General features: G+C 34.1%; 1 protein-coding gene across 1 annotated transcript; it reads left to right on the forward strand.

Moving 5' to 3' along the window:
* Positions 1–5444: 5444 nt before the first annotated feature.
* On the forward strand, positions 5445–11731 carry LOC109242852. The gene is made up of 6 exons (XM_019409722.1): positions 5445–5551; positions 6266–6388; positions 9336–10679; positions 10758–10826; positions 10929–11127; positions 11419–11731. The coding sequence occupies exons 2-6, from the start codon at positions 6386–6388 to the stop codon at positions 11487–11489; spliced, it is 1686 nt and encodes a 561-aa protein (XP_019265267.1). The 5' UTR covers positions 5445–5551; positions 6266–6385; the 3' UTR covers positions 11490–11731.
* Positions 11732–12570: the final 839 nt, after the last annotated feature.

Here is a 12570-nt window from a genome sequence, read left to right on the forward strand (position 1 = left end):
TTGCAACTCTAATGGAGTTTGAAAGAAATTATAACCACCCAAAGTGGTAAAATTTTTATGCCTTCCCATGATCAAATTCATGTATGATTGTGGGCAAAGAATGAAAACCCGTCCCATTGAATTTGCTCCATTCTCATTCCCTTAAGAGAATGTGATAGCAGTATGTAATACGTCTGAAAGAAGACAAATTTATTACCATGAAATATCAATGGATGTGGACGTGGCAATAGACGAAATTATATTGTCATCATTGTGGTAATGAGAACAATAAGTATTCTCAAAATAATTATTCACTATGTGAAAGTAATATTTGTCATCGATTTGACATGAGATTTTGTAAAGCACATATAGATGATTATGGTCCATTCATGATTTGAATGTGACAACATGTGATTTATGAATACATATTCATTCTTCAAAGAATATGAACGTGCTAGTAGTAGTGAATATACCGCACTCACCTCTAGAAGGAGGTTTGAGATGATATAAGAAAATAATGTCATTATTATGGCATGAATGATCATTGGTCACGTACCTATTGTACGCCAAAATATTTTGGCATTGTGATTATTAAAAGACAACGGTAATGCAAGAAACAGATCTTGCATATAATTTTGACCATGCCCATAATGGTATAACTTTCTCTTTAAAAGAGATATTCACCATATGGATGTTGATGAATATGTGGTAGTACCAAATTAATTGAGAGCTTTGGAAGAGCCAATTATTACTATTTTGGAGAAACACAATTGATTACCAATAAGATATTGTGTTGTAGTAAGTCTCAAAGANCTAGAGAGATTCTAGGGTTTATTACTTGGTGGCTAAGTCACCATCTCCCTATAAATAGAGGGTTCTATTTCATTGTAAATCATCCCAAATGAATAAGAATTCTCTCTCCCTACTTTTCTCTGCAATACTATTCTTCTTCTTTTATTGTTTCATAACATATATATATATATATATATATATATATATATATATATATATATATATATATATNCTTTACGAATTCTCTAACGTTGTTTGTTCTTATTAATTAATTGACCAACTAAAATTGGGATTGAATCCCATGAATGCTGGAAATATCAAAGGTGAATATGGGCCCATTCACCTGCCATGTATACCACATAAGATGCATCTATGAGATGGTTACATGTGCGATTATTAATAACCCGCAACATGGTGTTTTGCGAAGTAACTTGCTCAATAATTTAATTTCGAGCATAATTTCCAGATTTCCTATTCAAGATAGTTTATCTTGATAAGTTGGCTTACATCACAGCTGGTTTAGCAAAATGATTTATTGAGTGCCTCCACTTAATAGCTAAACTATTGCTTATGAGAACAAAGTTATCTATATCAGTTTGATATAGGTTATATACGAAAGTATATTACATTCTCCCCTCACAAGTGGTTCAGGATCAGGAACCAAATAATTCCATCTTATTATTATTGATGTGCGGTGTATATTTTGATTAACACCATAACACACAAAGATGGGTTCTCAAAGTTGAGAAAACAAGGTTTTTCTAACATGAGGGGGAGACAAGATAAACAGTTGAGAAAAAGTTACATGGAATGAATTATCGTTTATACATCTATATCCCCGAATAAAATAATATGAACTTGAAGTTCATAAAAGGATAATTCATGTGCAATTTATTGCAAAGCGTGCCAGACGCATTTGCTGACCCAAAGAAAGTAACTATATTCTCATTGCAAATGCTCTTATTAGAATAAGTCCTAGAAGGACAAAGTCTATAGTACGCTTAAAGCATATAGACAAATCAGTTTCAAATAAACTTCTTGATAAAGAAGATGAGCAAATGATCAAAATGATCATAATAAAGGAGGCACGTGATCTAGAAGATCACATGACATAACACTTCATAAAATCTCAAGAAAGATTCAGGTACCTGAATATATGAATGAAGAGATCTCTATGTTATGTCTTTATGAAAATTTATTGGAACCGATATAAAATGTTCGTCGACGACATCTATCATAGCGCTAAGTATAGATGGAGATCTTAAGGCTGTCGAGACAGATACAAAAATATTGGCCAAATAGACTGTACACAATTCAAATAGAATTGGTTTAATATGAAAGACATGTAGTTTTGGACATGTAGTTCAAATACTTGAAAGTATAAAGTCAATGGTATGTGCAATCAGTTTCCGATATCTTATATGTCTAGCATGACATAAAAACTTAATATGCATCTAAAGTATATTATATGGCTTATATGACAATCCATGAAGGATTTAAGTTGCTTGAAGCATATACAATTCTTGATCTTGAAGTACCGCTTCTTCAGTGCAATTTGTGCACAAATGTATTTTGCTATAACTATAAGCATGATAATATGATAGCAAGACTTTTCACCTTTATGTGAAGATATTAAACTGACGTTTCCAACAAGATCATATGAAGACAATACATCTATTAAGAATGATGATTTCAAGGTTCAACATATTCATTCAAGTTAATATGGCTGATTTATTTATCAAATCTCTACCAAAGATCTTTTGAAGATGGGCACAAGATTGGAATGCAAATGCTTAAAGATGTGAATTGATGCTCTCATCAGGGGGAGTTAATGCGCGTTGCACTCTTTTTCCCTTACAAGGTTTTGTCCCACTAGGTTTTTCTTGCAAGGTTTTTAACGAGGCAACCAAAAGGCGTATTGTTAGATATGTGTACTCTTTTTCCTTCTCTAGAATTTTTTTCCCATTGGGTTTTATTTAGTTAAGGTTTTAATGAGGCACATTATCCGTTGAATAGACATTTAAGGGGGAGTGTTATAAATAGAATTCTATTTAAGGTGAATGTCTATGTTCTAGAGAGATTCTAGGGTTTATTACTTGGTGGCTAAGTCACCATCTCCCTATAAATAGAGGGTTCTATTCCATTGTAAATCATCCCAAATCAATAAGAATTCTCTCTCCCTACTTTTCTCTGCAATACTATTCTTCTTCTCTTATTGTTTCATAATACGTTATCAGCACGAGACTCTAACCAATTGAGTAGAAGCTTTGGGATTGAGCATAATGATTGTCAATTGCTCTATGAACTTCCTTCATGATTAAATTCTNGAGGGAGAGAGAGATGATTTCAATCGATTTTTTAAGTTCATTCTTTATTAAAACTAAAATCATACCAAGTTTTATTAGTTTTTACAATTAAAAATCAAAACCAAATCAAACCGAAATGCAGTTTTTTTTCATCCGTTTGAATCAATTTTCGGTTTGATTTGATTTTTTATTAACACCCCTAATCAGCTTATGTCATCCTGTCATCATAAATTAAGAACCTTTGAAAATTGTTTTTTCAAAAGTAATTTTTGAAGAGTATTAATGGTTACTAGGTTCCATCTTATATTTATTAGTCGCTTTCGATGTACCGCTGGCATCATTTAATTACCTTTACAAATTACAATCATGATGATCACGATTCTTACTACTCCATTTTAATCAATGTCCTTGTCCATAATTTTCTCCTGTCAATATTGACCCCACAATATTCTACTAATAAAATCTAATCTCTTTTACTTTCCTCTTCATACATATTTATATTAAATCATTAAATCTTCATATATGTTTGCACATAAATTTTTATAATTTATCACAATAAATTTTAATATGATTGAGGGAGCAATTGGGAGAGAAATTAGTTAAACGGAGTAATTTGTTAAAAATGTCACATCGATATTAAAATTATACAACATCATGGAGTATTGTTTTGTACACTATTTTGTTGTGCAGATAAAACCTTATGCCAAAAAAAAAAAAAGAGTAAAAATATTCAAGCTCATTTACTATAAGTAATACACTATTGGTAATCTAGAAAAGATAGTGTAACATGTTAAATTTCAAATTATATTAAATCGCGTGAATATATTTTTATGTTGTTGACAAGAGGTGTGATCAAGTAATTTAGGATAAAACAAGTAAGTATATGAATAATTTCTTATTTAATGAAATTTGATTTTTAGCTAGCGTTTGACCATTGATCTCAAATTTGTTTTGAAAAATCTAATTTGAGTGAAGTTTGATTTGAAGATGAAAATGTGTTTGGACATATGTTTTCAAAATATATTTTCCAACTTTATTTTGGAAAAACATGTACATAATTCCCAAGTTTTGGGATTTTGGCCCAAAATAGCTGATTTTGGGAATTTGAAATTTGGGATTTGGAATTTGGGATTTGGCCAAAATATGGCAAAATTTATGGCCAAATATGAGTTTTGAAATCCCAAATTTATTTTGGCAAAACTCATGGCCAAACGGGGCCTTAAATTTAGTAACACTGAAAGGAAAATAATATCAAAGTAACTTTACCATTTTCCTCAGATTAAATATTTGAAATTTTTACGTAATTCCTTAGCTCATCCCATTTGTCCCAGTACTGAAGCTGTAGATAAGATGGGATTTAAGAGGAAATAATCTAATTACCCTCCTATAAATGAAAAATAATTAATTCCTGTGTAATTTATTCATTGTAACTGCTTATTTAATTATGTAATCTCCTTTAGATTTTTCTTGATAAGTTTTCATTTGAAATATCAGAGTCTATCCAGCTTAGCATTGAGACATCCAACTTAAGTGTGGACACAGCACATCAAAAGTCAATCTTGCTCCAAAATTATATAATTTAGATAATTTTTTATATTTTATGCCTTTAAATATTATATTTTGAAAAATAGTAAAATTAAAAAACGGGCTTGAGCCTTGTGACGTCTTAGGGCTTATGTCTCGTCCCGTCTTATAATAAATAAAACGTCACTTTTCAAAATATTAATATCAATAACTTACTATAAAAACAAAAAGACAATAATAATTATGACGTTGAGATTCGAGTAATATCATGTATTCAAATTTTTACGTCTCATCTCGTAATTAATATAACGTTTCAATTTAGTCATTCACCTTCCAAAATCTAATATCAACAACTTATCATAATCTACCTTTGTCTTTTTGTTCTCTTGAGCTGAGGGTCTTTCGGAAACAGCCTCTCTATCGCTTCGGGGTAGGGGTAAGGTCTGCGTATTCACTACCCTCCCCAGATCCTACTAGTGGAATTTCATTGGGTTGTTGTTATCATAAAATCCGTAATGATAAATTAGTAGTCATGATATCAAGGTTCGAGTAATATTGTGTATTTAAATCTTTAGTCGCCTTTTGTTATCTAATAGGGCTATTTTTTTTTTTTATCCATAAAAAGAACAAAATTTGGACGGCTAAGATCACTAGATCACTTTCTTCCGAAAAAGTTCCCTCCAAATTCAACAAAGCAACGGCTAGGATCATCTCCCCTCAAAACGTATCGAATATATGCAAAGGCGTACTAAGTTATTATCGTAGACCGCGTCGTAGACGATGTTTCCGCACAGTAGTATAAAACCCCTGAGCTTTTCCCACAGTCTCACTCGTCCAATTTCATTGTTCTTTTCATTTTCTGAGAGAATTTAGGAAAAAACACTGAACTCAAAAGACTCTCGGACCGATTTCACCGGAGATTCATCCCGTAGAATTCGCCGGCGATTGAGGTGAACTGTTCGAAAACTCAGTCATTATGCTTAATTCATTTAGTTAGGGCTTAGCTTCACGTTGATCATCGATATAAATGCATGATATATTTTTACATGTATATTCTCTTATATATACCTGAATTTGTTTTTGATGGAGTTGTAAACTGATTTTTCTTATTAAATTATATGAAATGTATGATATATGAAATGCTAGTGGAGGTAGAGGGTACCCTATGGAATTAGGCAAGGTGCGCGCAAGCTAATCGGGACACCTTCGATAAAAAAATAAAAAAATTATGATGGTGGTATCCGAGCAGCTTGCGCACACCTCCACTATTGCATTGGGTATCTTCTACCTCCTACGTCCCACCAGTACAGATATCAGATAACACTGTCCACCTAGGCTACTGTCCACCTAGGCTCACATAGATGCGAAGGAATAAACATTTTATTTATTTATTTTACACCTACAACAAGTCCTCCCCGCAGGTAAATTATCATTTTGTCAGTGGTAGCGAGGTGATGTTGAACTTAGCACATCTACCTGAGAAGTAACAGATTATTTATTTATTTTTCTTCAATATTTTTGGTATTCTGTTTGATTTAATCTACCATTGTAATTTTGTGTTTTTAATTATCAGTTTTTTTCCATTTTATTAGGTCTAGTGTTGAATTTATTCTCTCGTTTGTTTTCTAATTATTTTATCTTCATTCTTGGCTTTGCTTTTGAAGTTGGAATGTCGTTCTAAACATAATGGAGAGATTGTAGCATTGGTAGAGCTGGGTAGCTGCTATTCTGAATTGGAGTTATCTGTACGTCAAATCGGAGGACTACATTTGAAATACTTGGAAATGGTAAAGTTTTTGATTTGAATTAATTCAGCATTTATGTAGATTCTGTTGCACTAGACAATTTTTAACTGTTGTAAGACTATTATTTTTATGTTTCTCGCATTCTAGTTAAATTTGGCAGTAATTCTTTCTTGCATTTCAATCTCAAAGCATGCTACAATGTTTTTTTACATTTTGTTATAAGATTAATCTTTTTCATGTTAAAGAATTGTTGGTTCATGCTGTATAAAATTAATTGAGGTCAGTTGTTCAAACCAAAAGGTTGCATTACTGGTATTCCGTTCTGCATTCTGAGACGGGACACATTTTGACTCCTCCTTGACTTGTAGAGGGTACTTCATTGATCTCATCTTGTTTGTTCGATATATATTTGTTCAGTCAGCAGATGCACCTGATTAGATGCATTTATCTTCTCGCTCCCTTTCCGGTAACTATTTCTATATCCGTGTTATATTTCGTGTACTAGAATTTAGTTGGTTCAATTATTAAAGCGGGTAGCTTTATCCCTCGTATCTAGCCATTTGTGTTTAGATTTTTTTCCTTTTCCCAATTAGGAATTTTATTTTTCAGAGAAAGTTTTAAGTGCTATTGCAGGCTAGTTCCATTCAGGTTTTTTGATAAGTCAGTCTAAAGTTTTTCAAATAATGCTCCAATATTCAAGATGGGAAGAGAAATTAGGAAAGATAACTAAAGGAGTGCCTTATTAGTCATGAAATGCATGCATGTTTCCCAATCGTGTTGGGAAAGGAGCAAAACTAACATAATCTTGTTACCAACATCCGTAACTTTATGCCACAGACGCATTAATGAAGACACTTGTTTTGTTAAACAAGTAATAGCCATTTACTTATCAAAAAAAAAAAAAAAAACAAGTAATAGCCATTCTTTTGGATATAAATGCAATAATATCATGCTAATAATACAAAAATGTGTATGTCAGATCGGTATTGTTTTCAAATTTTATTAACTGATACCCATAGGCGTACTTCATAGCTATATTTTTGCCCATTTACCTTAAGTGGTATCTACAATAACTTTTTCCTGCTTTTCCTTTTGAAAGTACTATACCTATTTTCTTCGACTTGCCAAGTAGGACGTATTGTGACTTGATAACCTATTAATATATCAGGTTGCATTCCTCATCAGATTCTTTGAACTGGTCTTTAGATATGCGCTTTAATATCCAAAAGACAGCAGCTGAGGATTACCTAGCCTTTTAATCTATATAGTTTAAGGAAGAAGGGTCATAAATACCGATGTGCTATAAAAACGTGCTCAAGTTTATCCACCATTATACTTGGGGTCTATCCAAACCCCTGCTGATAGGAAAAGTCTCAATTAGACTCTTTCCAATTAATGATCTTCCAGTTGTTTTTATTCACTTTTTGCTGTTGCGTCTGCCAATGTGGACACTTATCTCCTCTATTAATTTCGCCTTGCCGTTTTTCATCAATATCGTTCTGGCCAACACTTCCAAGTGAGGGTTTTTCATCAATTAATTTCATCTCCCTTCTTCGTTTGAAAGTAAGGGTTTAGCGTTGAGTTTTTTTCAATATCTGAAGGACATATGTCAGCACCTCAAATCCCGTATGCCAAGAGCTTGTCAAATGATTTGCTTAAACAAGTCTTTTTCTTTTGAGACTTAATTAATTCTTTGAAATTTACTTATTTTTATTTCAAACAAAGATTTGAAATTTTTTTCTTCCCAGTTTTGATCAAAATAAAATCTATTGAAAGCAATCAGAACAAAAATAGAGTTACCATGTAGGATAATCTGAACTTTTTCAATTGGAAAAGCCAATCAACTTCAAGCTCAAGCTGTTTTTGCAGCTCCCCTTTGTTTAGCAGCTCTTTTATCTGCAAATCCAGCAGCAGATTCCTTTCCTTGAGCATCTTCTACATCTCTCTCTATCGATTTTTAGCTTCTCAAGATTTTTACAAATGGCACTGAGCTCCTCGGCTAAGGATGATTCGAATCGAATGGTTCTGCCTGAGTGCAGATTGGCTTTTCCTTTCTCGGAGTTGAGAAATTTGGATAAAAATTCTCTTGTTTGAGTTGTCGGTTAGTAAGATCTCGATCCACATATTTCCTGTTTCGGCTTGGGATGATTATTTGGATTGGTGGTAAGTAGAGTCGCCAGAGTACTCTTTGGTTGAAGGGGTTTCCAATCATATTTTGGTGGGGGTTATCTGATTGTTGAGATAGATGAATGGAGTTGTCTAAGGCATTTTCTTTACCAAAATGGCATCTCCTGGCATACCAGATTTCAGGTTGGCATACCGGATTTCACGTGGTAGCACACTCCTTCAGACATTGAAAAATTATTTCAACCCTAAATCCTAACTTTCAAAAGAAGAAGAAAGGGAAAGGAAATTAATTGATGGAGAACTACAACTTGGAAGAGTTGGCCGGAGACCTAATTGACGAAGAAGATAAGCGGAAATTAATAAAGGGGACAGAAGTATCCACATTGACGGACACATCAGCAAAAAGCGAATTAAAAAATTCAGCTGGAGGATCGTTAAGCGGGAAGGAAAAATTGAGATTTTTTTCTTTTGGGTGGGGGATGGGGTGGTTTGAATAGACCCAACTATAAAAGTGGTAAACATGAGCAATTTCATAAGTGCAGGCGTATTTTCGACCCTTTTCCCATCTTTTAAATAGTTACAACTGACTTTGCTAGCGACCTTTCTCTTTTAGGTAATCTATTTTCCTCCCAAGCAAATACAGAAGTTAAAGAAAACAAACTCATGCATATCGATTAGGCCTTCTGCATATGACTATCATATGATCATTATTTATCCTGAAGTTGGTCATTTGCCTTCCAAATTGCTTCGTACTCATTCCTCTGCTCAGATATGGAGAGCAAGGAAAAGAGAACTCCTTTTACTATTACAACCTGAATTATTTCTTTTCCCCTTGTTGACAATTGTTATGTGATCTTCCCAGTCTTTACAGAATAAGGGCCTTTGGGTGCTAAAAGACAATGGTACTCTAACTGATGGAGAGATGGGCAGCGAGACGTCTTTGAGGATTGAACAGAAGCGTGCTCATCATTTTTTTATGGATGCTTCTGAAGGGGAGTTATTCTCCAATAAGAAACAAGCTCTGCACTCTGTCAGCGATAAACCAATTTCAACACCTGCAAGTCTGAACTTTTCCTTCTGGGGTAACGCATTTAATTCTCAGTCTGCCCCACTTCATTCTAGTGATCGATCACGTGCACCTGAGCCTCTAGGCACATTCAGCTTTGGCGATACAAACGTCTTCTCTTCAGGCAATGAAAATGTGAAAACAGAAAGAAACCGTTTCATGAATCTTCTTCAAAATAATTCAACTGTGAGTTTATCAATGTCTCATGCTGGGGAAGATCCTGTTTATCAGAATGCTGGAACTAGAGAAGCCAGGGTCAATCTCGCAAATGAATATACAAGTGGTTATCCTTTTTCTTTGCGGAGCTCTTCAAATATTGGAGAAGATAGCATAAATGCTACAGCTCTAGGACTAACATATAGTGCTGGAATTGGAAATGTCATTTCAATGGGGCACGACTTCGCAATGGACGAACAAACCGCCACTCCTATAGGCAATACAGTCAACAAGGTGAATGGAAATCGCATGCTAATGGGTCATCAGTACGGCAGGGGTGACTGCAATCTGTATCTTATGGATCAATCATTAGACAAAGGAAACGGCTATTACAGAACAGCAAATCAGCCATACATGGAAAATGGAAATTTCATGCCAATACCATCTTATGGCAAGGCGCATGAAAATTTCATTTCAATGTTCCCTTCTTATAGTAAAGCTAATGAAAACTTCATGCCGGTGGGTCTGGCTGGTAATGCAGATATTGGTGTTGCCTCTAGGTGCCCAACTCATGATAAAGTGGTAGAAGCTGTCATATCAACTGGTACTTGCAGCAAAGAAAATTCAAGCTTCATATTAATGAGTAAGGGTGAAAGAACAACCAAATCTTTTGGGGAGATTCAGCAAGAGCATGGCGGAAATAATCTTTCTGACAAGGTCATCAGCAGCTATGACTTGTTGATAAGTGAATCCTCTCTTGAAGCTTCAGAATCACTGACAGAGAGAAGTACAGTGGAGCATTCTGCAGATCAAATTGAGATTGTTGCTCCAGAAACTACTGTCAGAACAGAAAACGTGTCCAAGCAGAAGGTGCAGAAGACACCTAAGAGCTCCCCGAACAATTTCCCATCCAATGTTAAAAGTTTATTGTCAACTGGTATGCTTGATGGAGTGCCTGTGAAGTATGTCTCGTGGTCAAGGGAGGTACGTTTTGATTCTTGAATTCTTCCTTGATGTTTAGAGGTTTTTGTTCTAAGTATGTTTTTACATGTATACATGCAGAAAACGGTTAGAGGAATTATTAAAGGGACTGGTTACCTGTGTGGCTGCAATGACTGCAAGCTATCCAAGGCAAGATCTTCTTTTAGCGTTCTATTATATGTTCTCGGCAATTCAGCCAATATGCTTCCTCAAAATTTCATGTCTAAGGGGGCATTACTGTTTTTTACGCAGAATCTAAATGCTTTTGAATTTGAGCGTCATGCTGCTTGCAAGACCAAACATCCTAACAATCATATTTACTTCGAGAATGGGAAGACAATTTATGCTGTGGTCCAGGAGTTAAAGAATACCCCTCAGGAAAAGCTGTTTGAAGCAATTCAAAATATCACTGGTTCTCCTATCAACCAGAAAAATTTCCAAACGTGGAAAGGTGAATACTCTGTTTCTCCATAAGTGCAAGACACATTTTTCTTTTACTTGTTTATTCCTTCTAGTTTGAGGTGGTAAAATGGATTAGTGTGTGATAAATGTATGACAAAAGTATCACGTGTTCTAACGGGTTTGGATAAGTATGTGAAAGCTGCTCTTATTTCCCCCCATTTATAGCTAGACCCGTTTAATTAGCCGATGTGTCTTGTGTTACCTATTTCACTCATTAACCAATTTACCACCTCTACTACTATTCTATTTTAACACACTCATTTCTTCGTCTTGTATACAGCTTCCTATCAAGCTGCTAGTCGTGAGCTTCAGCGTATCTATGAAAAAACTGAAGTGGCAAAACCATCTTGATTTGCAGACTCTTTTGCTCCTGGTTTTTCTTGAGGTCCACTGATGGAGCAACTGTACTCTATTTTTGAAATTGTGAACAAGTTTTGATTCTATAGATACCCCAGGCAGATGGTGAAGTATTATATGGGGTTCTAATTACTGTGACGGCTAAATATGCTATTTAAACTCTTTTTATTTTATAAAATCTCAACTCTTTTTGGTCTTTAACATTCTTACTGAAGTTCCTGAATTTGTTTTATTAATTGTTTTGGCTAAATTGGGGCTGTTAGTTGTTGATAGCATGGTATGTGACAAGTTATTTTCTGTTTGAGAATAACATCTGAAAACATTCAGTGGAATGAGCTCCCAGATAATGTTGTTAGCGGTGATTTTTACTATGTTGTGGTCAAAGTGGTCAAGATGTGAGCAGGTAATAAGTGGATCAGCTATATATTAACATGGGTGTTTTTTGGCTGAAAAGTTGGATCGGATCTTAGAAGTAGCTCATCCATTTGCACCCAAGGGTATGGCCTAGTGGTCACTGATGGAGTCCGAAACTTAAATAGTGCCTTTTTGGGCACAAAATACCTTTTTTACTATTAAAAAAAAAAGTTACATAAGTACATAAAACGCAGTATAATACTGCGAATCACTTTAACGGAAAGTTAGCCGTTAAAGTGATTCGCAGTACTATACAGCTTATTATTAAAAAAATAATTTTTTTTTAGGAAAACTCAGTACAATACTGCGATTAATCAATTCGCAGTATTATACTGCGTTTCGCTATTAAATTTGGGCCCACCATAATGACAGTTCTGCAGGACTGCAAAGAATATTTATTTTTTAGTGTAAAGTGAGACGTGTGCGTTGGGGTTGAGTGATGTGATCATGGGTAGAAGACGTGAGTAAAGTGGGGAAAATGGGGAGTTGGGATCAAATATTGTTATCTCTCTTTTTTCCTTTTTCGTTAGTTTTTTTTTTAAAATCATTTTTCTAATCCATTTTATTAAATAAAAAGAAGGTAATATATATATATATATATATATATATATATATATATATATATATATATATATATATATATATATATATATATATATAT

The sequence above is a fragment of the Nicotiana attenuata genome, unplaced genomic scaffold, assembly GCF_001879085.1.
Source record: "Nicotiana attenuata strain UT unplaced genomic scaffold, NIATTr2, whole genome shotgun sequence".
Classification (NCBI taxonomy): domain Eukaryota; kingdom Viridiplantae; phylum Streptophyta; class Magnoliopsida; order Solanales; family Solanaceae; genus Nicotiana; species Nicotiana attenuata.

Excerpts from the sequence above, each read along its gene's own strand:
- LOC109242852 (XM_019409722.1), top strand. Across the intron at positions 10,680-10,757 it reads ATGTCTCGTGGTCAAGGGAG|AAAACGGTTAGAGGAATTAT; the intron begins GTACGTTTTGAT and ends GTATACATGCAG. Across the intron at positions 11,128-11,418 it reads AAATTTCCAAACGTGGAAAG|CTTCCTATCAAGCTGCTAGT; the intron begins GTGAATACTCTG and ends TCTTGTATACAG.